The sequence below is a fragment of the Sebastes umbrosus genome, chromosome 18 (assembly GCF_015220745.1).
Source record: "Sebastes umbrosus isolate fSebUmb1 chromosome 18, fSebUmb1.pri, whole genome shotgun sequence".
In the NCBI taxonomy this organism is placed as follows: domain Eukaryota; kingdom Metazoa; phylum Chordata; class Actinopteri; order Perciformes; family Sebastidae; genus Sebastes; species Sebastes umbrosus.
The window spans coordinates 10085981-10111802 of record NC_051286.1 but is presented as its reverse complement, the minus strand read 5'-3'; the positions used below and the strand labels follow the sequence as shown (position 1 = coordinate 10111802).

Here is a 25822-nt window from a genome sequence, read left to right as displayed (position 1 = left end):
AGTAATAATAATAATAATTCAGTGCACACTTGACAAAGGACAATTCTCCTGTGTATAACTACTACTTTCTACTTCTAATACTTTCAATACATTTTTACTGATAATACTTCCTGCCTGCTTTTCTGTCTGTATTTCCTACTTTTTTTAGTCCTTATATATTATCATGTTTATTTATTGCATCTCCTCTATGATGACATGTTGCCTCCCATCTCCTCTATGATGACATGTTGCCTCCCATCTCCTCTATGATGACATGTTGCCTCCCAGCTCCTCCACTTGTCTTCACTGTATCGGTCTAAACTTACACGGCGCACGCTGATTGGCTGAAGCGTAGCGTCACCGCCTCGTGGACCAATCAGCGCGGGCCACGGTGAGCTCGTTCCTATCTACTTCTTCCTGCAGCAGCAGTCTGTGCAGAGTGTGTGTTGCTAAAACACAGAAGGAGACCGATCACAGAGCATCTAACACCATGGGATCGCTTTTACTTGGTGAGTGACAAAAGCTACAGCTTTTCTACATTTATAAAAACATATATTTTGTGTGCATGTGTTAATGATAGGTGTATTTATACAGCCTTAACACTAGTTAGCTTGGATAGCTCAGTTAAGGAGCCAGGCCTCTATTGAATCAATGCATTCATAAACCTCACTTTCACTTGCTTGTAAGCTGTATTTACATATTCTTATGATGTCATTTCACTGCTTACTTTAGCTGCTTTTTAGAGCATACATTTGATGCATGTTGAGAGTAAACCTTTTGTGTTTTTCTTCTTCAGGAGTGCTGGGCTGCTCCCTGCTGCTGCCTGCTGTCCAAGCCTTTTACTCAGCTAGTGATGATGTTGTGGTGCTCACCCCATCCAACTTCAACAAGGAGGTGATCCAGAGTGACAGTCTGTGGCTGATTGAGTTTTATGCTCCCTGGTGAGTCCCACATACACTTTTTTTGGTGAAACATTATTCATTCAGTGTGCAACAAGTGTCCTCAGATCAACCCCAAGTAGTGACTACAGGTGAACAGTTTCCATAACAAAGCATCTCACACATGTGTTTGAGTCATGTGTTTTGTAAAATGCTCCTCAAGGAGGAACACATGCACATTCTCAAAATTGTTTGTGGTGCTGGCAGTAGATCCCCTCCAATATGTACTTTTAAAAAAGAAATTACTTGCTCTCGCACACACTTTTCTCTGCTTTATTAGTCAGATGAAGGTCTTTTGTTGAGCGAAACGTTGACTAAAGTAAAAAAATGACTTTATTAGTCAACGTTTTGGTCAACAAGGACAAAAAGCTAAAAAAAAAAAGCAAAAAAAGGACCTTAATCAGGAGGTCAGAAGGTCCTTGTTGACGAAACGTTGACTAATAAAGCAGAGAAAAGTGTGTGCGAGAGCAAGTCATTTTATTTGGATATGTAAATGCTCCTCCTCACAGAAACATTAACCTTTATGATCTGAGATCTGAAAAAGGAGGACTGTGGTGACTTGCATGCAAAGCTGGTAGTTTCTCCTACCACTTTTGTAGAGCGCAATCACATGTAAAAGTAATTCAAAGTGCAGGATAAAAAACAATTTTACATATAGACACACACTTAACACAACAAATAGCTAGTTAAACAGAAAATGACATGAGTTTCTTTTAATAAAGTGACTAGATTTTGATTGAACAGACCTTAATCTCAGCAGACACGTTGAACTTGTCATAGCAGGAAAAGCACAGGTGTATTTAATACACTAATGATGACTACATACATTCCACTTAAGGGAGGTGCTGGTGCGTAAATGATGGCTCACTTTCATAGCTTGCAGGGAACTGTGCCAACGTTAATTATCTCAATTTCACCTGCCTACTATGAAGTGTCAAAATATGTCTGAATAATAAATAACGCTGTGGGATTATTCCTTATTTCATGGGCTATTTGGGGATTTATACATTATTATATTCTTAAAAAATGAAAAACGAAGCATTCAAATACTGATCTAGAGGTCAAATACCATGGCAACGGTCGAAGCTTTTCGAAGCATTCGGGTCAGCCCTACTTGAAGCATGTCAGATAGAGGTTATATACAGAGGCCAGACCAGTAAGTGCTTTATATACCAGGAGCAAAGTCAATTCCTTTAGTGAACAAGTAGCCAGGAGATGTACATAATGTCTTAGTCTGAGCCTAAAGACAGTAAATGAAAGGTGTTAAATATTCACAGGATGTGTTAATATTTGGAGTTTGGACTATCTACTGATGATAAATTAAAATGTTTCTGGACTAGATTACTGTTTGTCTACAGATTTCTAACTCCCGAATTGTGTCTTATTTAATAACTAGATTACTAGCAATTAAACACTTACATCTTTTGTTACTACCCGTCTATTTAATCTATTATTCACCTCCCTCCCTTTTATTCACCTTCCTCCTCTTCTTCTTCTTCTTCTTCGTCACCACAGGTGTGGCCACTGTCAAAGTCTAACGGCTGATTGGAAGAAGGCAGCCACTGCCCTCAAGGTAAACGACACGCCTCTGGTCATCTTGCCAGTTGAGCTGCAGACTGACATTTATTATTCCTATCAGGGCAATGAAGACAAAAATCAAACACCACATATTTGTAGTGAATACTACGATTGGGAATATGACAATCAGATTATGATGATGTGCTTTCACTAGGTATTTGCAATCATAAGAAACAGCAGGTACACTAGAGGCATTCATTGTTCATTTCACTCATGGAAAAAACAAAACAAATAAAAGACAAAACACTGAAGCTCTGTCACGATTACGAAGCTCACAGCTTTGTTCCACCTACAAGTGTTTCAGAAGTTTGTAACTCGGAGGCGAGAATAACAGCAAACAGAGGCGTGAGCCGTGGGCAGAAATGGGACTGTAGTCAAACATTAGTGAGTCTTGTTTTGATCTGGAACAAAGTTAATACTATTCATTGTTTATTTCATGGAATGTGCTTTTCCGCACATAGTTATCACCTCTAATATTAGTTATCTAAACAATATTGTGTGTGTGGGCAAACCCTGCATACATACATAAGTAATCGTTGCACACAAATGTTGCGTGAAGAAAATGAATAATTAAAAGTTGAGACTGCACACTCTAACTTTTTTTTTTCTTTTCTGAAATCCTTCAGGGTATCGTCAAGATCGGTGCCGTAGATGCAGACGAGCACAAGTCACTGGGTGGCCAGTATGGCGTCAGAGGTTTCCCCACCATCAAGGTCTTCGGAGCCAATAAGAACAAGCCAGAGGATTACCAAGGTACAGCGACCGCACCAAACAAATAACTTCTTTTGCTGAGAATACGCAGCTTTGTGAATTTTAAATCTTCCTCTACATTGACCTTATCGAGCTGAATAGCTGTTCTGAAAATATACTTTCAAGACTTTCAGGTTCTATAATAAGTTTTTGGCTGCAACGACTAACCTCTGTATCCCCTTCTCCCTTCAGGTGGGCGCAATAGCCAAGCCATCGTGGACGGAGCCATGACCGCTTTGCGCAGTCTGGTGAAAGACAGGCTGAGCGGCAAGTCTGGCGGCTCCGGCTACAGCAAACAGGTAGATCCATCAGGGAACCCGTGCAGTCGATTTTTGTTTTTTGTTGTTGCAGTTATTTGAAATTGGAAATATCACACTTAAGTGAACATTAAGTGACAATCACCTGCCTTCCAGCAGAGTGGTGGTGGCGGCGGCGGCAGTAAGGAGGATGTGGTCGAGCTCACTGATGACAACTTTGACAAGATGGTGCTGGAGGGTGATGCGGTGTGGCTGGTGGAGTTCTTCGCCCCCTGGTGTGGACACTGCAAAAGGTGAGTTTGGTACCTGACACAGTCCATCCAAACCCCCACCCTCCCACTAGAACAAGAGAGGCGAGATATCCGTCTCCAATTCAACAGAGGTAGTTTGAATGTTGTTTGTGGTGCTCAAAGCACTGAAAAGCGTCGTTTGAAAGTAAACAACAGTGTTTCTTTCTGGATGTAATGTCCCAGTAAATCTGGATAATCCACACACCAGACTGAAAACAAACTTTTATTCACAGTAATCCTTATTAAAACTGTTTAGTGAGATCTGAGCTGTTTATTTTCCTCAACCATGTGAATCCAGTTTAAAACATTTTCTACATTTCAATTAGTATTTCAGAAACAGAGATTTGTTTTGGGGGGGAAAAAATCACACATCTAATTATGTATTTAGAATTATCTTCTGTGGAATTAGTTCATTAAGTCTATCATAGTGTGTTTATTTTAACCATCGCTTTCTTGTGTTGTCGTCTACAGCCTGGAGCCTGAGTGGGCAGCTGCAGCCTCAGCGGTCAAGGAGCAGACCAAGGGCAAAGTTCGCCTCGGAGCTATGGACGCTACCGTGCACCAGGCTGTGTCCGGCCGCTACGGGGTGAGTGAGAATCGATAAGTTAATGTGGTGCACAGTTCTGATACAAACTGCTGTACTAGTAAACGCAAAACGAAAGTGAAACCTCCACTGTTCACTGCACAAGAGAATATACTGTAGGGAATTTGGCCACAGCTGCTAAGCTCGTCTGTCGTCTCTTACCAAGTTTAACTAAATTTAAATAGCCAAATTAGTCGGGGAACATGACGATTCACTAAGCTGTGAAACCAAAAGTTAGATCTGCTTTGCATATTATGTAGCTTTGACCTTGTGAACATGCCTGCATGTACAATTTGAAATTACAAGTGTCAAATATTTAAAGTCTTGTTTATGCTGACATGCTCATCTTACTGGTATTGCACATTAAATGAAAGTCTCTGCAGCCTTTTAGTAGAATAGGTCTGTTACTGTCCAAACAAAGCTATGAAACTATGTTTAGGTTATAATAGTTTTGAATTAGTTTATATTTTATTTCGTTTTAACTTTTCAATTTCAGTTTAGTTTCAGTTTTCAGAGTGCATTTGGTAGTTTTAGTTTAGTTTCAGTTTTTCAGAAAGGTTTAATTTTTATGTATTTAGTTTGTTTTTGTTAGGGCCAGGTATAATGTCTCGGAAATGACGGAAATTCATGCCAACTCCATTTTTCAGTAGTGATATATTATACACTAAAAAAATTAAAACTGAAATTAATTTATGTTCATTTTTATTTAATTTGTATTAGTTGTTAATCAGGAAATAAAGTGTTAGTTTAATGGATTTAATTTTGATTTAGTTTCAGTTTTAATGAAATATTTTTCCCTGCTTATTTTGGTTTTAGTTGACTATAATAACCCCGGTATGGAGTAAGTCAGAGCATACTAATTAAACCAGGCCTGAGGAAATCTAACTTCAAAGTCAAAATGTAAAATCTGAATTTATCTCGTTTCTTCTAATGTGTATTTCTTGCTCTATGACACGCTGCTACAGCTACTGATAACATCTCAGTTTAAGCAGGCATTGCAACATCAACTAACAATTTAACAGTTGTCTTGCTGCTGAATGTCACTCAGACGTATTATCTTATTATATAGAATAACTAAAAGATATTATACTGAATCCCTGATTTAAATATCAATATGCAGCTGAATGTAATGCAACTGTTTGCAGAACTGGAACAATATGTGTGTTGTTGTGTGTGTGTGTGTGTGTGTGTGTAGATCCGTGGATTTCCCACCATCAAGATTTTCCGCAAAGGCGAGGAGCCCGAAGACTACCAAGGAGGCCGCACCCGCGGCGACATCATCGAGAAGGCTCTGGATCTGTTCTCTGACAACTCTGCTCCTCCTGAGCTGGCGGAGGTCGGTACACTTTCTGTATTTACATCATACATTCATAGATGGAAGTTTATAGTTGTGTAATCATAAAGTCATAAACCACAACATTATCGCCTTTATATATTTTGCTACTGTGGTGCTGAACACAATAGCGATTCAACTTGTAATCAGATTACTAACACTGTAGCATGAGCAGAGACAGCGACCCTGACAGACGAGACAAATTCAGACTATATCAACACAGAATGTGCTCTCTGAAGTGCTGCACAACAAACATACTTGTTACCAAAATTAGACCCAAAAGGGGAAACAAAAAATCTCATGGATCACAGTTAGACGTTGTTGAGCCTTCATATTTGTCTATGTATTATGTGAATTCACATTAAAACATTAAACGTGTGTGTAATGTAAATGTTTGTCTCTCAGATCCTCAATGAAGGCATCTTGAAGAAGACCTGTGAGGACAGTCAGTTGTGTGTAATTGGTGTCCTGCCACACATCCTGGACACAGGTGAGACACACCGACACACCTCTGACTCTCAACATGTTCAACAGTTCAGAAATATCCCTATTTTTCATTTTTTACCAAATACCTCTATTGATTTTACGACGATATTGTAGGGCTGACCAAATATTTATGAGAATTTTGATAAATAATCATCAGTAATGTGGATATAATGAGTAAAGGCAAATAATAGAACAGTCTGGTTAGTTAATGCAGCCTTTAAAACCAGAAAAAGACAATATGACGATATCCAAAATCTAAGACGATATCTCATATCACAATATAATATTGATATATTGCCCAGCCCTATCTGATATTTTTTAACATCATTACAGTTCACTGGAAGTTTTGAGATGCTCAAACTATTTGAATTGATATACTGTATTATTCAATAGCTAATCAAATGCAGCAGAACGACTGAAAACCAGAAAAGATTGCTGCATTAAAAGATCCTTTTATTTCTCGAATCACTCACCATCCACTCTCCTCGCTTCTCAACAGGCGCAGCAGGTAGAAACGGCTACTTGGAGGTGATGATGAAGATGGCTGAGAAGTACAAGAAGAAGATGTGGGGGTAAGGATGAGAGGCCACTCGCAGATTATTATATAAATGACTAATTACGCCTGTGACTAACAGCCTGCTGTCTCCCTCTGTCAGCTGGCTGTGGATTGAAGCTGGAGCTCAGATGGAGCTGGAGGCCGCTCTGGGTATCGGTGGATTTGGCTACCCCGCCATGGCCGCCATCAACGCACGCAAGATGAAATTTGCTCTGCTCAGGGGCTCCTTCAGCGAGAACGGAATTCACGAGTTCCTCAGGTAGGGCTTTCTCACCATTATAGGAATCAAAGTAAAAACACGCTTCAGAGTGAATGATGGCGCTCACGTTGTTTATCTCCTCCTCAGGGAGCTTTCTGTGGGACGTGGATCAACTTCCACGTTGGGAAGTGGGACCATGCCCAAGATCCACACTGTTGAAGCCTGGGATGGCAAAGACGGACAGGTGAGTGGGAGCATCACGGTGGTCTCATGGTCAGACATCTTACTTCTATATGTACAGATGATAACTACTCTACCTTTCTGCACGGGCAAAACCCAGCTTGCATTGTATGGATCACTTGACCAGGTCTTGAGAACTCCACTTATGTTCGTTCAAACAAGACGACCTAATCCTCAACAATGTTGACAAAAAGAAAGAGTCAGCATTTTGTAAAATTGCACAATGAACTGGAAAGCAAGAAGGCAAAAAGCAAAATATGGATCTGCAGATGGCTGGGAAGATTCAGACTATATAGTCTGTCCGTTCCAAAATATCTGACATGCCAGAAATCCAACTGATAGTTGATCGTTCGGGCAATTAATCAGGCGTCTTGACCCTCAAACTGAACATGCAACGATGACACATCTGGCAGAAATTTGGCCAGATTGTAAAATGAGTTAGGGGGCGACCAATTTGGGGTTAAAATGGGGTTTAATGCATCTGCCTGGTGCAATACAATAAACCTCTACCTTTTTCTTGCTGCCTCTGTTCTGCAATCACACACACAGAAGAATATATTAAGAAACACTGTTATGTAATGTGGCAGTTTGAGTGCTCCCAAAATAAATCCAGATGTTTCTTGTCTCACAGAGTGAAAAGTCCATCTATAATTATTTGTCTCAATTTAAGGAGAGTGCAGAATTATCTCTTTTCCTGTAATCTATAAATGATTTGGAGTGAAAGTTGTGACGCTCATCTCCGTTCTTTACTAACAGTTTCTCTTTTATTTTATACTCCTTGTCAACCGCAGCTTCCTGTGGAGGAGGACTACGACCTCAGTGACGTAGACCTGGATGACTTGGATAAAGATGAGTTATGAGCCCAAACGGGGGCGGGATCCGATCCAGACCGGCTCGGTTGGATCTGGTCTGGTCTGGTCCTGTGCGACCAACCTCCCTTCTCCTGTGGACGAATTGGAGGCCCGGTCGCCCAGTTACTGAAATATTCCAGAAAAGACACATGAGAGACGCCTGCAGTTTCTCACATCATCTTTGTCAGTCACACAGGGACGGAGGGAGGGAAGGAGGGAAGAAGGGAGGGATAGGGAGGGAGGGAGGGAGGGAGTGTGTGGTGTCCCTGGAGTGAACTCTGCCTCACATACCTGCTGAACATTAGAAGCTGCATATTTATACGGCCGCCGCCAGCTGCGACGGCGAGGGAGGAGGTTCTGAATGCGGCAATTCATTCACGTCCTTTTTCAAACATTGTTCTCCTCTTTCAGCCACCCTCAAGCACCTATTTTAACATTTTGACTTGTCAGAAATAACACATCAATGTCCAACTTAAATGTGACTCTATATATATTTTTTTTTTTTCTCTCTTTTTAAACCAGTAAAGTGAGAATCTTGGTGGGGTTTGCTTCATGTCTGTCCAGGACAAGGGGGATACTGTGGGACTTCTTGTGTAGATTTTTCTTACACGACTTTATTTCAATTGTGTGAAAACAAAAAAAAAAAAAAATTTTGTTACAAAAATAAAAAGGAATAAAAACAATCACGGCTTCCTTATTCACGTAAACTGTTACAATATCAGAAAAACTCATATCACCGAGCGCATGCAATACCAAAAGGCATATAGAAGTTGTTCAGAAGAGCAACTTGTCAAAGCTACAGTTGATATCCTGAACAACAATAAGCCACTTGTCAACACAGTTAAGTTGAATCAAATTATAAGAAGTGATGTAATTAGTTTCCTCTTAAGTGTAACATAATGGGATTCATAATACTTGCGAGCATATAATCCAGTCAGTATAAATATATGATATGGCACTTCACTTATGGAGAACAGGTAAAAACGGTTTCAAGGCAAGAGAGCTTTGGAAAAAAGCATATTATACACAAAATACCTCAACTGAAAGCACGTCATAGTCCACAGAGAAGGAGCCACATTGACAAAAGAGAAGTATCCATTAATGTAAACAATAAGACGAGGAGTGCTTTTTAAAATGAAAGGGTTGTGATGATGATGACCGAGCGATGCATGTTGGTTTGTGATTGTGTTTTAGAGAGAGAGCGTGTGTCTGTTATTGTCTCTGTCCTCAGAACTGACGAGAGGCTCCCTGATCCGACTGCAGCAGTCTGACAATGGACGGGTCGCTCTTGGCACCTTTAATGAACTCCTCCAAAGACAATCTACCTGTGAAGCAGAGAGACCAAAAACAGATTCACAGTCACCAGCAGTTGAGCATGTGACGGAGCGGTGAATCATGCAGCAGCAGAACACCCTCTGAAAACAGAAAACAGAAACGCTTCTGATGTTTCCTTTTGAGCTGACAATATAATCACTGCTGCCCCAGATAACACAGTGCAGGCAAAGTTAAATAAATTACCCTGAACTTGCATTAACATTTCATGACTGAATGATTGACAAATCAACCAGCAGTTGTGCTGCTTTCATGTAATAAATGAAAGTGCACTTATTAGCAGCAATGATTTGACAGAAAGTAGGAATGAATAACACTACAATTTTTGTATTGTATTTTATGTATCAATATTGCTGATGCCAACACAGTGCATTGTTGTAAGATTATGAAAATAATAGTACATTTAGTGAGTAATTTCTAAGTAATTAATTCTTTTTTTTTTAAATCATTATTGTTAATTGGTACTGGCCACATTATAAATATTAAAGAAATTGCATTAAAAAGAATCCAACAAAATAAAACATGAATAATTATATTATAACAATTATTATAATATTAAAATCAAATTATTATTTGTAAACATTTCTGTTATGTGGGTTTCTTGGATCTAAACGTGGGACAACTGCATACTGTATTTTTTAGCAGCAACATTTAAATGTGGAATTATATGATTATTTTATTTTATATGTGAAAACCCTGCAAAAGTATTTCAAATGATGAAATGTTTTAATAGCTATTAAAACCAAAGGAGCTGCACTTGAGTAATGACATGTTACAGTAATTACACTGATACTATTTAGCCATCTCTAACAGAATGCATCCTTGCACTATTTGAATATTTTAAATTTTACTTGAGATGTTGTGTCTTACCAACCAATAGTAAGCATTGCAAAATAAAACACAGCAATGAGAACATTTATTTAGGTTTTGTCTAATCTACCAGAAATGCAACAGTACACCATAATTTGTTTAAAATAGTTACCACTTCCTATCACACAGCATGTGTATAAATTGCATTAGAAAGGAGGGTTAAGAGCAGCTGTAGCTGTAGGCCTGGTCTGTGGTGCCACATGATGTTATAAAACTAAATACACACAGTTTGACCTCCAGACTTTCTGAACCGTCTGCTTCAAAACAAACTGAGCTGCCCACTGTCGTCTTACTGAGATGTGACATGTCGAGAACAGTCCGAACAGAAAGACTTGGGAAATGCTCAAGTAGGCCTACATATCACATGGCTTGTAGCATCACCTTTTCACGCTAAATGTCAAACCATTGACGTCGAGGTGGCTCAGCAGGAAGAGATGCAAAAGGCTGTTAATGTTCTAGTGAGTCATGTTCATGTTATGTCATGTTGTTATACGACATCCTATTTCCTGTTACTCTCCAAACTGCTCTGTGGTGGTAACTGTTTAATGTCAAGGACTAAGAAATAACTAACCTTTCATGATATGTCTATATTTGGTAACGCTTTTTACTTTAAAGGGAAAATTCGCCCAATTTTTTATGTGGATGTCCAATCAGTGCTGATGGTAAAGATAGTCCACTGAAGAAATAAATTCCCTTAGTGGGTGCTATATTGACCAAGAAAGCTAATTTCTCCTGCTGCGGAGCCGTGCGGTGTTGTGATTAGGGATGTCACGAGAACCGATACTTCGGTACCAAGACGATGCTAAAATTTTAAAAAAGTAACGGTACTCTTTTTCTACAGTACCGACGGTACCGTACGATGCCTGTAACGGTCATTGGTAGGGATGTGACAGTGAGAAAAATGTTCCTGCCGGTTAATAAACTTGTGACAACACCGGTGTTACCGATTACACCGGACATTTTACAAGAAAGATGACGGTCAATATGTGCAGAGCGCTGATTGTGATCTTTGCTGTCGGGTGGCGGTGTGTCTGGCCTCTCCGGTAGAGCTTTTGCTGCGGGGGTCTACCTGGCGCCGCTGCTCCGTGCACACCGGCTGTGACGGCTCCATCCACCTCGCGACGATTACTTCATTAACGTTATGGTTCCCTTATAGCGTTGAGATTAAACGTGAAATATTGCCAAATAGGTGCGTTTGCTTTTCACTTCGACAATAAATCCTCTGCCTCCTGCTCCTACTACTCTGAGCTGACGGACCAGATGCGTTCACGGTCAGTATGTAGTGTCCGTCGTCTGACTATCGATTGATAACATGCTGCTGATACGCCAAAATTAACAAAAAGGGTCAGTTCTTTTTATTTATTACTTAAAGGCTACATGCCTCTGTTGTTTGTGATGTTCAAATGTTTTTAATAAAAGAGTGCGTGTCGAATTACATGGGATTTATTGTTGTTGTTTTGTTTTGGTATCGAGAATCGTGGAAATTCACTGGTATTGGTATCGACTACTACATTTCTGGTATCATGACATCCATAGTTGTGACGAATACCGTTTACCGTCGATATGTGTTTCCCCCTACCTTAACCCTAACTACCGAGGGGGGTGCTGTCATTTTAACAGTTGGGAAACACTATTCGACGGGGACGGGGGAACACCGGCTGTGCCTACATGAACCAGGAAAAACATAAGCACGTAAAAATAAAACACCAGTCTTACCATCATTGTCAATGTCCATCTGTCTGAAGATCTTGTCTGTCCTTTTCTCTGGTGTCGATTCGTCCTCAGGCATCTTCATCACTGATGATACCATCTTGTAAATTGCCTACAAAGGAGGGCGAGAACGATTGCTGCTGTGCGCATATTAATTTTGTTGGTCGTCTGCGTGAAGCTTTTTAGGGAGCAAAGATAAAAACAAAATAACTGTTCCCACCTGGCACATTTGTCACATCTCTTGTCTGAATGCTTTGACCTGTTTTCTGTTGCTACCTTGTAGTGATGGTGCTCTGGCAAATGAAGCTCATCCTGCTGTTACACTCTCAGTAAGGCACTCTGAACTTGTTTCTAGATGTGTCTATTTTCCACAACTACACACATCTCAGATAAAGGTCTGCGGTGAGAGAAAGAGGTTTTGCTGAAAAATAGAAAGCATTCACTAATAACAAAAGCACTGATGCTTTTGCGTGTTTTTTTTTTCTTTCACATTCATTTGTATCCACAAACACAACGGACTGAGCCAATATTGATATGGCCCTGCAGGCTGCTCAGCTCACCATATTGGAAGAGTAAATATAGCCACGGTGATAAGCAAAAACAGAAAGGGCAGCCTGCATCAATGATGTGAGGGGAAAATATTGTATGAATTCAGAATACTGAGCCGAAAAACAGCCACAGAGAGAAAGCTAAAGGGCTGAAACAATTAGTGGTTTAATCAACTATAACTATATTGATATTGTTTCAGCAATTTATCAAACAAGAGTATCATACAGTCCTCAAGTCCAGCTGCTGAGATGTGAGGATTTGCTGCTTTTTTTGGGTCTTATTTCATAGTAAACTGAATATCTTTAGGTTTGTTGGACAAAACAAGACACTTAAAAGACGTCACTTTGGGATTAAGGAAATTGTGACGGCTTTTTTCACAATTTTCTGACATTTTATAGATCACACAATTAATCAGTTAATCTAGACAATAAACCTCAGATTCATAGATGAGAGTAATCGTTAGTTGCAGCCCTATTTGGAATTATAATCTGTAGAACAAGTAATCATTTAAGAGCTGATTAATCGATTAGATGGCAACTATTAAATTAATCACCAATTATTTGATAATGGATTAATCGGTTTTGAGTTTGAGTCATTTTTTAAGAAAAAAAAAAAGTCAAAATGATCTGATTCCAGCTTCTTAAATGTGAATATTTTCTGGTTTCTTTACTCCTCTATGACAGTTAACTGAATGTCTTTGAGTTGTGGACAAAACAAGACATTTGAGGACATCATGGGGACATTGGGAAACACTGATCTATATTTTTCATCTGACATTTTATAGACCAAACAACTAATCGATTAATCTAGAAAGTAATCGACAGATTAATTGACAATGAAAATAATCGTTAGTTGTAGCCCTAAATAATTTAGTTTTGTCTTTAGTTATGAATAAATTGCATTTGTTATTTTGTTATGGATATAAATTTTGCTTAAAATGTGCTAACCCCAAAAGAATCAGATTAGATATATTCATTTTATCTTCCTTTTCTGAGTTCAGATTTTTACTCCATCAGAAGTAAAATTCTGATGAAGCAAAACTAGTATAAAGTTTTAAATTTACACTAATTATTGTATGATATCAGCTACCTTTTGAGGTCTGTATGAAAGACAGATGCACTGCTAGAACTACCCAGGTCACATTTATATCTCAAGGGATGCAGAATAAGTGTGGTCCTGACCAAAACTAGCCAAGAGACTGATACATCCATTCCTACAGTGTGTCCTCACCTGAACTATCTCCAGCATCTCTGCCCGGCTGATGTACCCGTTCCCGTCCAGGTCGTACATGCTGAAGGCCCAGCGCAGCTTCTGCTCCAAACCGCCGCGAGACGTCACGCTCAGGGCGATGATGAACTCCCTGAAGTCGATGGTGGCGTCGCCGTTGGTGTCAAACGTGCGGAAGACGTGCTCGGCGAACTTTGAGGCGTCTCCGTAGGGGAAAAAGTTGGCGTAGATCTTCTTGAACTCCTCCACGGTCAGGTGGCCGGTGGGACAGTCCTTGAGGAAGCCGCGATACCACTCCTGGAGCTCGTGGTCGGTGAACTCTGTGTTTTCTCTCAGGTCGTTCAGGACCTCGGGCCGCAGCTTGCTGTTCTGTTTCCCCATGACGCAGCACTCTCAGGCGGGCAGATAGCTGGGGGCTGGTGTTTACCTTCTGCTTACACTTCTCCGCTCGCCCTGTGCTTTCACTCTCCACGTCGCCGTCTGCTCGGCTTCCTCTGCTCCTGCAGGAGACCAACAATGCTCATTAATATCCTTGTGTGAATATCATAAATGATTCATTGGTTCAATAATTCCTCTCAGCTTGCAGCAGTGTTTTTATCATAAAAACATGTGCTGGGGATAACTTCTCAGGCAAGCCAAGCTGAGGGATAAATCTGGACAGTTGAGGCCATACACAGGAGATAAAATCAGATGTCATGAGGTTACAATATGTGTGTCTATGTGTGGAGGAGGCGTGGCCGTGTCTCTGTGCATACACTATTAATCCTCTGGCCTGGTGATAATGTATTGACCCTTAACTGCATGGTGGAGGGAGTGTCCTGGGGCATTGTAATTCTCAATAAAGCCACTTTCTAAAAGGTCAGGCTGATACTGACTGTTGTTACCGAGAAGGCCAGACATTCACATCAACAACTTCACCTTTATGTGAAAATGAATATTCTAATTGATTATTAAGCAGTTGGAGTTCATACAGTGATTAAAGAGAGAAACACAAATGATGGATTAAAAACATATCAACGCAAACAAGGACGCTGAAGCATTCGACCACCTGGGCCTATTCACCTCTGTGGTTTGTCTAAATTCGGTTTCCATGGTTATGTTCTGCTTTATATCTGTTTATTCATGTATTCAGGGGTATTCATGATTGAGAATATGAGGATGCATAAAAACAACACATCCGGGATAAACCATAACAGGATAATAAGTATTAGATGGGACACTCTGTGCATGCAACCCAGCGATGAAGCTGAGGCAAACAAGGGTGTGTTGGTAAGCAAGAAGGTTACGACACTTGCATATTTTTTTCTCAAATTAAGGAGAAAATATCTGTTTCGTATGTTTTGTGAGCAGGGGAAAGGCGGTATGAAACCACGAATGTATTGTCGATTTACATGAGGAAATAAAATCCATCTGCTTGTTTTCACTTTCGGTATCAACCATCTAAAATGTGTATTTCATAAGAGGTTTGAGAGCAGCCCCTGTATGAAAGAAAGAAACCGAAAGAAAATTTCAACATGGTTAGAATGTAAAGAAAAAATTATAATAATTTAAAAGAGTAACAATTAATAACACGTGCCAGCTTTTCCTTTTTTTGGAAATCAAAAGAAGAAATTTGCCAAAAACCTGAGCAAATCTTTTACAACACGAATCTGGTAAAGTGTGTGTGGGAGGGACAGAAAAAAGAGATGTGCGAGGGCAGGGAGGAAGAAAGAATGGAAAAAAAGTATGACACATAGAAAGAAAAACTATTTCTAGCTAATACCAGCGGTTCAATTACATAATAATCCTTCTGAATAACACCTCCACTCCTCTGTTACGTATAGGCCTAATGAATTTACTGGAGATAGAGAGATGTATTATCCCCATGTTCGCTCTCTTCCAAAGATTGAAATCCCTTTTGCTCCCGTGTTATTGGCACCAGAACGATTTTATCTGGCGTAGAACAAATGAGAGCAGCGTGAGTTTGGATGAGGTCTTTTCTACACGCCCTCATTTCTCATAATTGTAACACGGGTGTAATTTCCTGCAATTTTATGAATAAAAGTCACAGAGTAACATGAGAGGCAGGCAGGTTTGAGGAACAGCCAGTGACGTCAACTTTTAACAATGTCACTCGGGCTTAGGGATGGAAAAGAGATCAATGAAACCAGATGCACGACACACTAATACAGTATCTCTTACTCCAGTTTTCTTATTCTAGGACATTACATTCTACAAATCAGCAATAGCAGAGGCAGAATATTTGTTAAAGGTGTGTCAAAATCTAATTTTAAATGAAATATTGTCGTGCTGCAGAGATGTCCTGTCCTACACATCATATTCTACAGACTTAAAGGGGACATATCATACTCATTTTCAGGTTCATACTTGCATTTTGGGTTTCTACTATAACATGTTTACATGTTCAAAAACACATTATTTTTCTTATACTTTGTCTGAAATCCTCTGTCTTAGCGCCAGTCTCTTTAAGCCCCCGAGAAAAATATGGTGCACCTTTGCAAAGCTGGTTCTCATAGGTAGTAAATATTATCATTCCCTCTAATATTGTAAATCATATCTCAATTGCAATATCAGTCTAAATAATCGCAATTCGATATTTCTGCAAAATCGTTCAGCCCTAATCAGCAATTCTGCAAAGGGCACAGCAATAAAAGGTTCCATAAAGTTGGAATGAATGATGCTAAACATGTTTTCAGCCAGTGTGGTGGATACGATTTTGAAAATGCCAATGCAATAATATTTAATTCCACATTATTTAATGTTTTGTTGGAAGTGTTTTAAGATTTAAGAGTCTTACATTTAAGAGACTTTAAGAGGTGGTGCTTTAAGCTAAATGGTAGCATGTTTGCAAAACAAAGTCTGTACAAAATTCTACTCAATCGAGTAGAAATTGAAATATTGCACTTCATAAGTGAAAAACTTTGACATGCTGGAGGTGCTAAGGGAAAAGTGATATAAATGATATTGTCGTAAAACAGAGCAAAAGCCTTCTATTGCATTTTGAAATAGTAACTACACATTATCATATCATAGGGTTTTGTGGTGCCTTGTGAACGCTACGGTGCAGAAATGACCAACTAGAATAAAAGTGATGCTCATTTTGAGAATACATGTCTGCTGACTGTGTTTTAACAGGGCTATGGTATAAATTACACACCGCCCTGCAGGCTGGACCGTCGTCCTTCCCCTCTAACACACAACAGGATGAGGAAGCAGCAGCATCTCCTCAGCTCTGGGTCACATGGACTTTTCCAGGACAGCTCAGCCGGAGAGCAGCCTGAGCAGGAGCAGACACAAATATGGGCGTTGCTATTTATTCCCTCAAAAACCACATGAAACCCAGAAGATTCCAGGCTGGGAGACTGAAAAGTGCTGCCATGATGTCTCAAGAACGTCTGCTGCTAAATTAAGACTTTGCTTCCAAGAGGAGATAGCTGTAATTTGTGTGTACTCTTGTCAAAAGAATGTGTAGTTAAAATAAACACACTCGCAAAACATTTTTTTACGGATTCTCCTGGCCTCTGAAATGCTCATTAAAGTTAAACTATGTTCCCACAAATAAAATATGGGTTGCAACTGTGAGGCTTATTTCATATTCTTTTACTACTTAGAATAAAAAAGAGGAGAAAGTAGGACAATGTCTGCAGCAGGGACCGTTGCTCGCCTCAATACGACGGGCAATTAGCTGTATTGTTGTTCCATTGGCGCTTATAAAATGCAAGCAATGCATACAGGCCTGAACTTGAGACGTCACAGGATGTTTTAGATGTTTTCACAGCTGGGAACTGGGCAAGTCGCTTTTTTTAAAGTATCTACTTGGTGCAGTGGAAAATGTTTTAGAAATGTGGTCAGAAATAACTGCTAGATATTGCCCTGACATCTACATGACCTCCTTTGCAGAGAGACTCACGCTCTCGCTGCCTCAACTTGCCTGGAGATGCAGAATAAGTTTCTGAAACGCCGAACGCTGTCTGTCTGCGAGCGTCGTTTGATACACAACAGATTGCCATTCCAGATTCAGCGTTTGCAATTCCCCTCAATTACACAGCAACAGTCTCTCTTCTTGTCCCCAACCCCCATAGCCATTCCTGCTCTGTATGGTCCACTTTTTCCAGTGGGTTCCCGGCCTAATGAGACTGGTTCACACACAGGCTATCCCCCTCCCCAAGGCTATATAGGAGATCTTGTAAACCTCTCTATTTTCACTGCTTGTTAGTTATTACGTTAGGCCCACTTTATTTCCTGGATAATGGCTTGTCACAACAAAGAAAGCCTCCATTTCTTTTCCCAGATGCTCATTACTTCTTGTATCAGCAAAGAAATCTCAAAGACGGTAAGGACAGGAGAGATGAATGGCATGTGCTTAGACGCATAGTCTATCGATCCATAACGCATGACACATAGCTGATGGAGGTCATTATGCTTCTGACAGTACATCAGGTGGTGGAGTATACAAAACAAAATCAACCGGTGTCAATGTTTACATCCGAACGTTAAGAATGAAAAGAGATAGTCAATGGATAGAATTAGTTGGTAACTATTTTTGATAAATCATTTTCTAAGTCATTTTTAAAAGGAGAAAGCTCCCCTCTGGTTCCAGCTTCTAAATAGGGCTGCACAATTGATTAAAATTTTATCAAAATCACAATATGTTATACTGCAATTTTCAAATTGCAGGACGAGGAGGAAATCGCAATATTTGTTAAAGGTGAAATGTGTGTCAAACTACCATTTTAAATCAAATATTGACATGCTGCAGAGATGTCCTGCCCTACACACATCATATTCTACAGACTAAAAGAAAACATCTTTGTTTGGTGCAGATCCCTGCAAAAATCACACCATAATCATTTTAATGTTTTCAATGAAAATGAGAGTAACAATGTAAAAAATGATAATTCCCTGTAATATCGCAAATCATATCACAATTGCAATTTCAGTCAAAATTGTGTAGCCCTATCTATCTATCTATCCATCTATCTAATCTTATCTTATCTACCTACCTACCTATCTGGGGTTTGGACTGTTGGTCGGACAAAACAAGACTTTTGAAGATGTCACCTTGTACCCTGGGAAATTGTTATTGATGGACATGTTTCAGTATTCTCTGGCATTTGATAGACTAAACGATTAATAGATTAATCCATAATAAAAAAATAAGCGTTAGCCTAAAACAGACATTAATCGTCTGATGTCTGTGTTGTGTTTGTATCATCAAACAAACATGATGTGGCTCGGTGCACAGAAAGAAAGCAGAGTTACCATTTTAGTGATGAGTGAAGCCTGCTGGGCCTTGGATGAGCCGAGCAGCACTGCGGCCTGAAGTTCTGTGTACTACTGGTAACTAAGACTGTATCAGGTGGGTGAGGAGTTAGTCCAGTGTGAGAGGAAGAAAAAGAGAAGTTATTCTCGCTTTCAGCGCTGCTTCGCGGCAGTCTCTCTGAACTAGAGTCGGAGAAAATCATGCGGCGGATCAGGATGAAGTCCCCTGACACACCAGTAGTCAAGGCAACAGGATAGTAGTGCTGAGGCTTATGAGAGGGAGGCGGTGTAACTATCAATCTGGGCCAAACACAGGGCAGGAGATATATATCCAGACTCAAGAGAAACAAGAACATATTTTGTGGGTTTGCATTTCAAATTTCAAAGGTTTGCTGTTGGTTTCAAAAACAGTTTCATCTAATACACCATTTGTCTTCATCTGTTTAAGGTCCTTCACAATGATTTCTGCATCAGATTCATTGCTCAAAAGTTCACTACTGCAAAAATCATTATGTTTATTTCTATGTCAGCAGCGAGGTTGTAAGAATGTATTTCAACTGGTGAGTGGACTTATTTAATTTTGGATACACTCTTCACATGCTGGCTTTGGGTCTTGTTATTAACAAGTGTTAACAGCAACAATAGTGTGGAATAGTAGCTGAAATTAGCATTGTGGCAAGCATAATTATGGCAAGACACAAAGTTTTAAGAGATGGATATTCCCTAAAAGGAGCTTGACACATCTTTGTTCATCAATACTGCGTCATTACACCATATATTTATATTTTCTAACGGCTGGGCAATAACTCAATATTATCATTTATAGACTTTCAGCAGAATCATATTAGGGATCTTCCGAATACCATTTTTTGGGCTTCGAAGTTTGGTGAGAAATATTCGAAGGTATTCGAAGCTTCATGGCGCAGAGCAGCGCGGCGCAGCAGGCTGACTTGTTCTTCTGTCTGTCTGTCTCCATCTCCCCTGTTTCAGTTCCCGGGACAGTGCCGCTGATATCCGTCTGAGAATAACTAATGATAATTAATGTTGAATTTAATGAAAAATGTTGTGGGATTATTTCATGGGCTATTTGGGGATTTATACTTTATTATTAGATTTTAATATATATAAAAAAAGAAGCATTCAAATACTGATTCGGTACTGATACTGATACAAATATTTGTTTTCCAAATCATTTTTTTCAAGCAAGCTGTGATTAAAAAATTACAAAAATTAGTTAGTTAAATCTCATTGAGATCAACATCTCTTTTGTGAGAAAGAGAGACCTGAGAACAAATTACATATACACATCACAAGACATATATATTAACAAAAAAGAATCATCACACACACAGCTAAACAATTAGTTAATCATCATATTAATAAGTTATTGAAGTGTGTGTTTTACAGATATGAAAGTTTGCTTCAACAGTGGACCACAGATCACTGCTCCGAATAGTTGTATTTATTTATTTTTACGTACATTTGCCATATTGTGATATGATATAGGAAAATGCCCTTATAAATATTGTGATAATAATTTCAAACCCATTTGACAAGCCCTACTTTGTCTTCAACTTAAAGGGTTCATTTGTAACTTCCTACACGTATAAATCATTGCGGGTCGGTGTCCCATGCGGTCTCCCTGTTCAGACAAGACTCCAAAACAAACTAAACGGAACACCAAAACCGCAAAGTTATATCTAGTGAAGCCGTCTGTTAAACAGTGTTGGCTGCGGTCGGAAGACGCGGGGGAGACTGTAGCTTTGGTCTCCAGGGCCGGAGTCTCTGCTGTACTCTGCTTCTCTGCCTGCCTGCTTACCTTCACTCAGCTCGCTCCACCTCACATGAATGCGCGCACACTACACACTGCAGAAGACTTCGTAGCTCTGAGAATATCTAGTAAATGTACAGTGGACGTTTGTGCAGAAATAACTGCTGCAGCTCCTCCAGACCAACAGAAGTTTCCCGTGTCTTGTGAAGTGACGGGGTTCGCAGCAAGAAACGTTATCGTCTCCGACCAAAACTCCGGTGTCTCCCCTGCTCCCTCCGACCGCGGTCGGGAGTCTGAGGCAGGAAAAGCCAGCACTAGGATCAGCATTGATTCATGGAGAGACCTTCGTCTGGTCAGCTGACATTACTGCAAAGCAGCTGAAATATAGAGTGATATTGTGGTTTTAGCTGACGTGTGTCGCCTCACTGTTTTGAGTGATCCTTGTTCATGTCTATTTAGAGCGAGCACAAGCACGAGCCCGAACAGGTGTCGCTGTTAACAAGCACTTCTGAAAGTTACAAACAGTCCCTTTAATATAAGGAATCTGCCATCGTGGCAGGTGGCCTGAACTTTTCACCTGCCACAGCCAACATTTACTGTGTTATTTGGCAGGTGGCTGGTACTAATCTCATTCCCTGGATATGACATAGGAAAATGCCCTTAAATAAATATTGTGATAATAATTGCAAACACATTGCTAAGCCCTACTTTGTCTTCAACTTTAATATATACATGAATAATTGTAATTTGTTTACAGTGTGTTTCAAAGCTACTTGCAAACAAAAAAAAAGATTTATTTTTGAGTGTGCCAACAGCCGGATAAAACTTTAAATCAGTTTTATTCTCGTCGTTTAGCAACTTATAATAATATTTCTCAAATTCATTCACATAACACTAGACAGGTTAATCATCTTCACCTGCCTTTTTACAAAACAAAACATGGCCAGTACTCTCTTAGATATCGTGGTGTACAAATATGGAACACCAAAAATACACGTTATCAAGAGCTCGTTATCCTTAGAACATTAAACATTCATGATGTCTAATTATCTTTTGATATGTTTAGATATATTTTCTTTTCTTCTGTACTGTTTCTTTTGTATGTATTTCATTGTTTTTATTGGATTGTTTTCCACTGTTTGGTTAGGGTTTTTCTGCACGTTTTGTGTACTTCTTGTTGTTGTTTAACTTTTGTTGTATTTTTAAAATCATGTTAGTTTAGATCTTTATTCCTTTTTTGTTATTGTTGTTTTTTCTCCTGCGGTTGGGAGGCGGTCCTTTGACCTCTCCTGACACATTTCTTTTTTTTTTTTCATTGACTGGATTTTATGCAGTTTTATACATGTGCAAATAAATAAATACAAAAATAAATAAAATAAAATTCTGAAGTGTAGGTGCTCCACAATGATTTCTGCATCATATTCATTGCTCAAAAGTTCAACACTGCAAAAATCATTATGTTTATTTGTATTTTAGCAGCGAGGTTGTAAGAATGTTTTTCGTCTGGTGAGTGGGCTTACTTAATTTTGGACACACTCTTCACATGCTGGCTTTGGGTCTTGTTATTAAAAAGTGTCAGTAAAATAAAAACAGCAACACTCGTATGGAATAGTAGCTGAAATTAGTGGTGTGGGTGGCAAGTATAATTATGGCAAGACACAAAGTTTTAAGAGATAGATATTCCCTAAAAGGAGCTTGACGCATCTTTGTTTAACTTTTGTTGTATTTTTAAAATTATGTTAGTTTAGATCTTTCTTCCTTTTTTGTTATTGTTGTTTTTTCTCCTTGGGTTAGGGGGAGGTCCTTTGACCTCTCCTGACACATTTCTTGTTTTGTTTTTTTCATTGACTGGATTTTGTGCAGTTTTATATATGTGCAAATAAATAAATAAAATAAAAAATAAAATAAAATTGTGAAGTGTAGGTGAGAGGCTCTTCTGTGGGTGTAGCCCACAACACCCTCCTCTGTGTTGGGGAAACAGCAGACCCAGTATAAACTACTAGACTATAAGCACTGGAGCAGACAGATATCATATAGGGAAAAAGCCCTTAAATAAATATTGTAATAATAATTTCAAACACATTGCCAAGCCCTACTTGTCTTCAACTTAATATATACATGAATAACAATTCAGTATTTGTTTACAGTGTGTTTCAAAGCTACTTGCAAACAAAAAAATATATTAAAAATGTATTTTTGAGTGTGCCAACAGCTGGATAAAACTTTAAATCAGTTTTATTGTGAAGTGTAGGTGAGATGTAGGCTCATCTATGTGGGTGTAGCCCACAACACAGCAGACCCAGTATACATTACTAAGACTATAAGCACTGGAGCAGATGGGACATTATAGTATAGCTTTAACCAGTATTTGTTTAATAAAAGTCATGTGTACTTACCTATTTTAGGAGTTGTTTATGAGGTTGAAAAGCCCACTAACCAAAGTTACAGCAGCCTATCCTTAACACCTCCTCCTCCTTACTGATAATAAACTCCAATTTAAGATGCTCAGGGTGAGTTTTAACAACAGTCCTATACTCTCAAAGGAAAAAACAAGAGATGAAGTTTGACCTTAATAGCCTAAATGTTGTTGTTTTCTTTAATCTAGCTTCTTATTCTAGTCGTTCCTACCTCCAGTTTCACGGTGCGTGTGTTGGTTTTATCATCTAGTGGAAGATGTGGCACAGAGCTCGGTTTTCATCCTACTTGCTCCATTTTACAACTAAAGGGGTTTTCTTTTTTTGAATGCGATTAAAAACATACTTCATGTGGATGCTGGAGAAAGTGAGCACAGTTTTGTAATTATATATAATGAGAATAAGTGTCAACAGTAAATGTAGTCGCTATTTAAAAAGGTATTTTATAATTTTGTCGACTTGTTGTATTTAAAATCCCCCCTCTCCACGCACACTGAATGGATCCGTCCACACTCACTGCTTTCCATGATAGAAACAGTCACAGCAGCAGCAGCAGCGTCCTGTGGAAAATTATCACTGGAGACTATTATTAGCACTATATCTAAAATAAACGGTCACATTTGAGGGAAAATGTTGATACTAGGAGAAGTACTCTGCAACTACACCAGATATGCATATTCCCATGCAGAACCACATTAAAGTAAGCATATTTAGAGAAACTATTTGAGGATAAAGTACAGTATTTGACATCCTAGATAGATAGATAGATAGATAGATAGTAACTTTATTGATTAATTTATGGAAATTCAAGTTTCCAGTATCACAGTTCCATAATGCAAAACATGTTAGTAAAAAGGCAGTAAAAAAAGTTAGTAGTACAAAGTACAAAGTACAAAAAAATATATACCAGATATAGAAATACAAGGAGATGAAGAACACTGTTAAAACTGAATATAGTGCAGGGTAACAGCTGTGATACACGACTATTAAAAAAGTGAATATAGTGCAGAAGAGACTGTTAAAAATGAGTATATTGCAGGGTAACTCCAGTAGTTTAGTTAATGAAAGTGCACTAGTGATGCAATAATGTGTAATTTTTTATTTATTTATTAGTTTATTTGACAGGGACAATACATAGGCATTGTTACACTTAATTCAAGTGCAACTGATGCAAGGTATATAGGCCTTATATAGCCATAGCTAATTTACAGACCGTGTCCCTGGTTAGGCTTTTATGAAGAAGAAAATAAATAAAAAAAATAAAAAATAAAGATAGATAGATAGATAAATAGATAGATAGATAGATAGATAGATAGATAGTAACTTTATTAATCCCGAGGGAAAACTTTCCAGCATCACAGTTCCATAGTGCAAAACATGTTAGTAAAAAGGCAGTAAAAAAGTTAGTAGTGCAAAGTACAAAAAAATATACCAGATATAAAAATACAAGGAGATGAAGAACACTGTTAAAAGTGAATATAGTGCAGGGTAACAGCTGTGATACACGACTATTAAAGAAAAAAGTGAATATAGTGCAGAAGAGACTGTTAAAAATGAGTATAGTGCAGGGTAACTCCAGTAGCTTAGTCTATGAAAGTGCACTGTATGCATTATTATCTGTTCTGCAGACCTATTGTATTTGTATTGTGGCATACTCCTATTTTTTAAGAAGTAACTCCCCAGAGAAATATACAGAAAGTGTGCTGATATCTCCTTGGTGGGCAATCTTTTTTAATTACAATCTACAAACACCAGCATCATTATGTGCTCTGATATATTTAATCCATCACAGATCCCTCTAATGTTGTGGTACGAGCTGCACTATAGAAAGTATTGCATAATGTATATATTATTACATAATAATAATAAAGTTATAACCTAATTTTTCCCCCAGTATAACTTCTCTCTCAGCTTCTCTGAAGATGTGCACTGGTCCATCATGACAGTATAACCTCTCTCTTGTGTAGGCTAAAGTGACACTGCATGCGGAGCGGTGTGTATGTCAGCATTTCAGTTAAGTGGATAAATAATTAACTGTGTCTGTGTGTGTATGTGTGTGTGCGTGTGTGTCTTCCTGAAGCCCGACACCTGTTTCTATAAGCACATGGAGTGTTTATCTCTACCTAAGGGTGAGTACAATACAGACTAGGTGGGGGGTTTGAGGCACTGATAAAGTAGTCTGAGGTTGCTTTTGCTGCTGTTGCCAGTTTGGAACGTAATACTGTCACAGGCCTGTCGTTGCTGGAGTAATGATGAAAAACATTGTTGTGACTTCATTAAAAAGTAATACATTTTGAGGGACAATTTACCATATATAAAACAATTTAAAAAAAATAGCTTATCATATAGCCACTACAGATCCAACCATGTAAAATGTTCTAAAACACCATGTTAAGGCCAATATAAGGTAAAGTTTAAACTGTATATGGATGTTGTTATTGGGTATCACAAGCAAAACCTTAACCAAATCAAATAAACACAACAGAGCCTTCATTTTGAGATTGGAAACATTAGTTTGACCAAAAAAACTTCACTCAAGATCCGTGCAATTTATATAGCTTGACCATGAGATACAGTTGAAATGTCTGGGGAAAAAAAGCTAATAAGTGGATCTTGATGATCTAAGTCTTGAATGCTGACCATTATC

At 38.8% G+C, this 25822-nt stretch overlaps 2 protein-coding genes across 4 annotated transcripts; one reads left to right on the top strand and one right to left on the bottom strand.

The window, feature by feature from the left end:
• The first annotated feature begins 328 nt into the window (after positions 1 to 328).
• Positions 329 to 8723, top strand: pdia6 (protein disulfide isomerase family A, member 6). 2 transcript variants are annotated; one of them, XM_037750988.1, is made up of 13 exons: positions 329 to 488; positions 776 to 920; positions 2433 to 2490; positions 3122 to 3248; positions 3438 to 3544; positions 3662 to 3795; positions 4264 to 4378; positions 5571 to 5711; positions 6114 to 6198; positions 6694 to 6766; positions 6851 to 7009; positions 7097 to 7193; positions 7981 to 8723. In XM_037750988.1, exons 1-13 carry the CDS (start codon positions 470 to 472, stop codon positions 8047 to 8049), a joined length of 1329 nt encoding a protein of 442 aa, XP_037606916.1. In that variant the 5' UTR covers positions 329 to 469; the 3' UTR covers positions 8050 to 8723. The 2 variants fall into 2 exon arrangements, with proteins under 2 accessions (XP_037606916.1, XP_037606915.1); XM_037750987.1 differs by having other exon boundaries at positions 3659 to 3795.
• Positions 8545 to 23424, bottom strand: hpcal1 (hippocalcin-like 1). Of its 2 annotated transcripts, none has more exons than XM_037750990.1 (4): positions 23158 to 23424; positions 13732 to 14228; positions 11959 to 12064; positions 8545 to 9365 (listed from the first exon to the last, which is right to left on the bottom strand). In XM_037750990.1, the coding sequence occupies exons 2-4, from the start codon at positions 14107 to 14109 to the stop codon at positions 9268 to 9270; spliced, it is 582 nt and encodes a 193-aa protein (XP_037606918.1). In that variant the 5' UTR covers positions 14110 to 14228; positions 23158 to 23424; the 3' UTR covers positions 8545 to 9267. The 2 variants fall into 2 exon arrangements, with proteins under 2 accessions (XP_037606918.1, XP_037606917.1); XM_037750989.1 differs by lacking the exon at positions 23158 to 23424 and adding an exon at positions 18991 to 19078 and having other exon boundaries at positions 9228 to 9365.
• Positions 23425 to 25822: the final 2398 nt, after the last annotated feature.

Bases quoted from the DNA above. Each gene is read 5' to 3' on its own strand.
- pdia6 (XM_037750987.1), top strand. The intron at 6,767-6,850 runs GTAAGGATGAGA...TCCCTCTGTCAG, and splicing joins TACAAGAAGAAGATGTGGGG to CTGGCTGTGGATTGAAGCTG. The intron at 7,010-7,096 runs GTAGGGCTTTCT...TCTCCTCCTCAG, and splicing joins GGAATTCACGAGTTCCTCAG to GGAGCTTTCTGTGGGACGTG.
- hpcal1 (XM_037750990.1), bottom strand. From the start codon at position 14,109: ATGGGGAAACAGAACAGCAAGCTGCGGCCCGAGGTCCTGAACGACCTG. The intron at 12,065-13,731 runs GTGAGGACACAC...CCTCCTTTGTAG, and splicing joins AGATGCTGGAGATAGTTCAG to GCAATTTACAAGATGGTATC. The intron at 9,366-11,958 runs GTAAGACTGGTG...TCTGCTTCACAG, and splicing joins GATGGACATTGACAATGATG to GTAGATTGTCTTTGGAGGAG.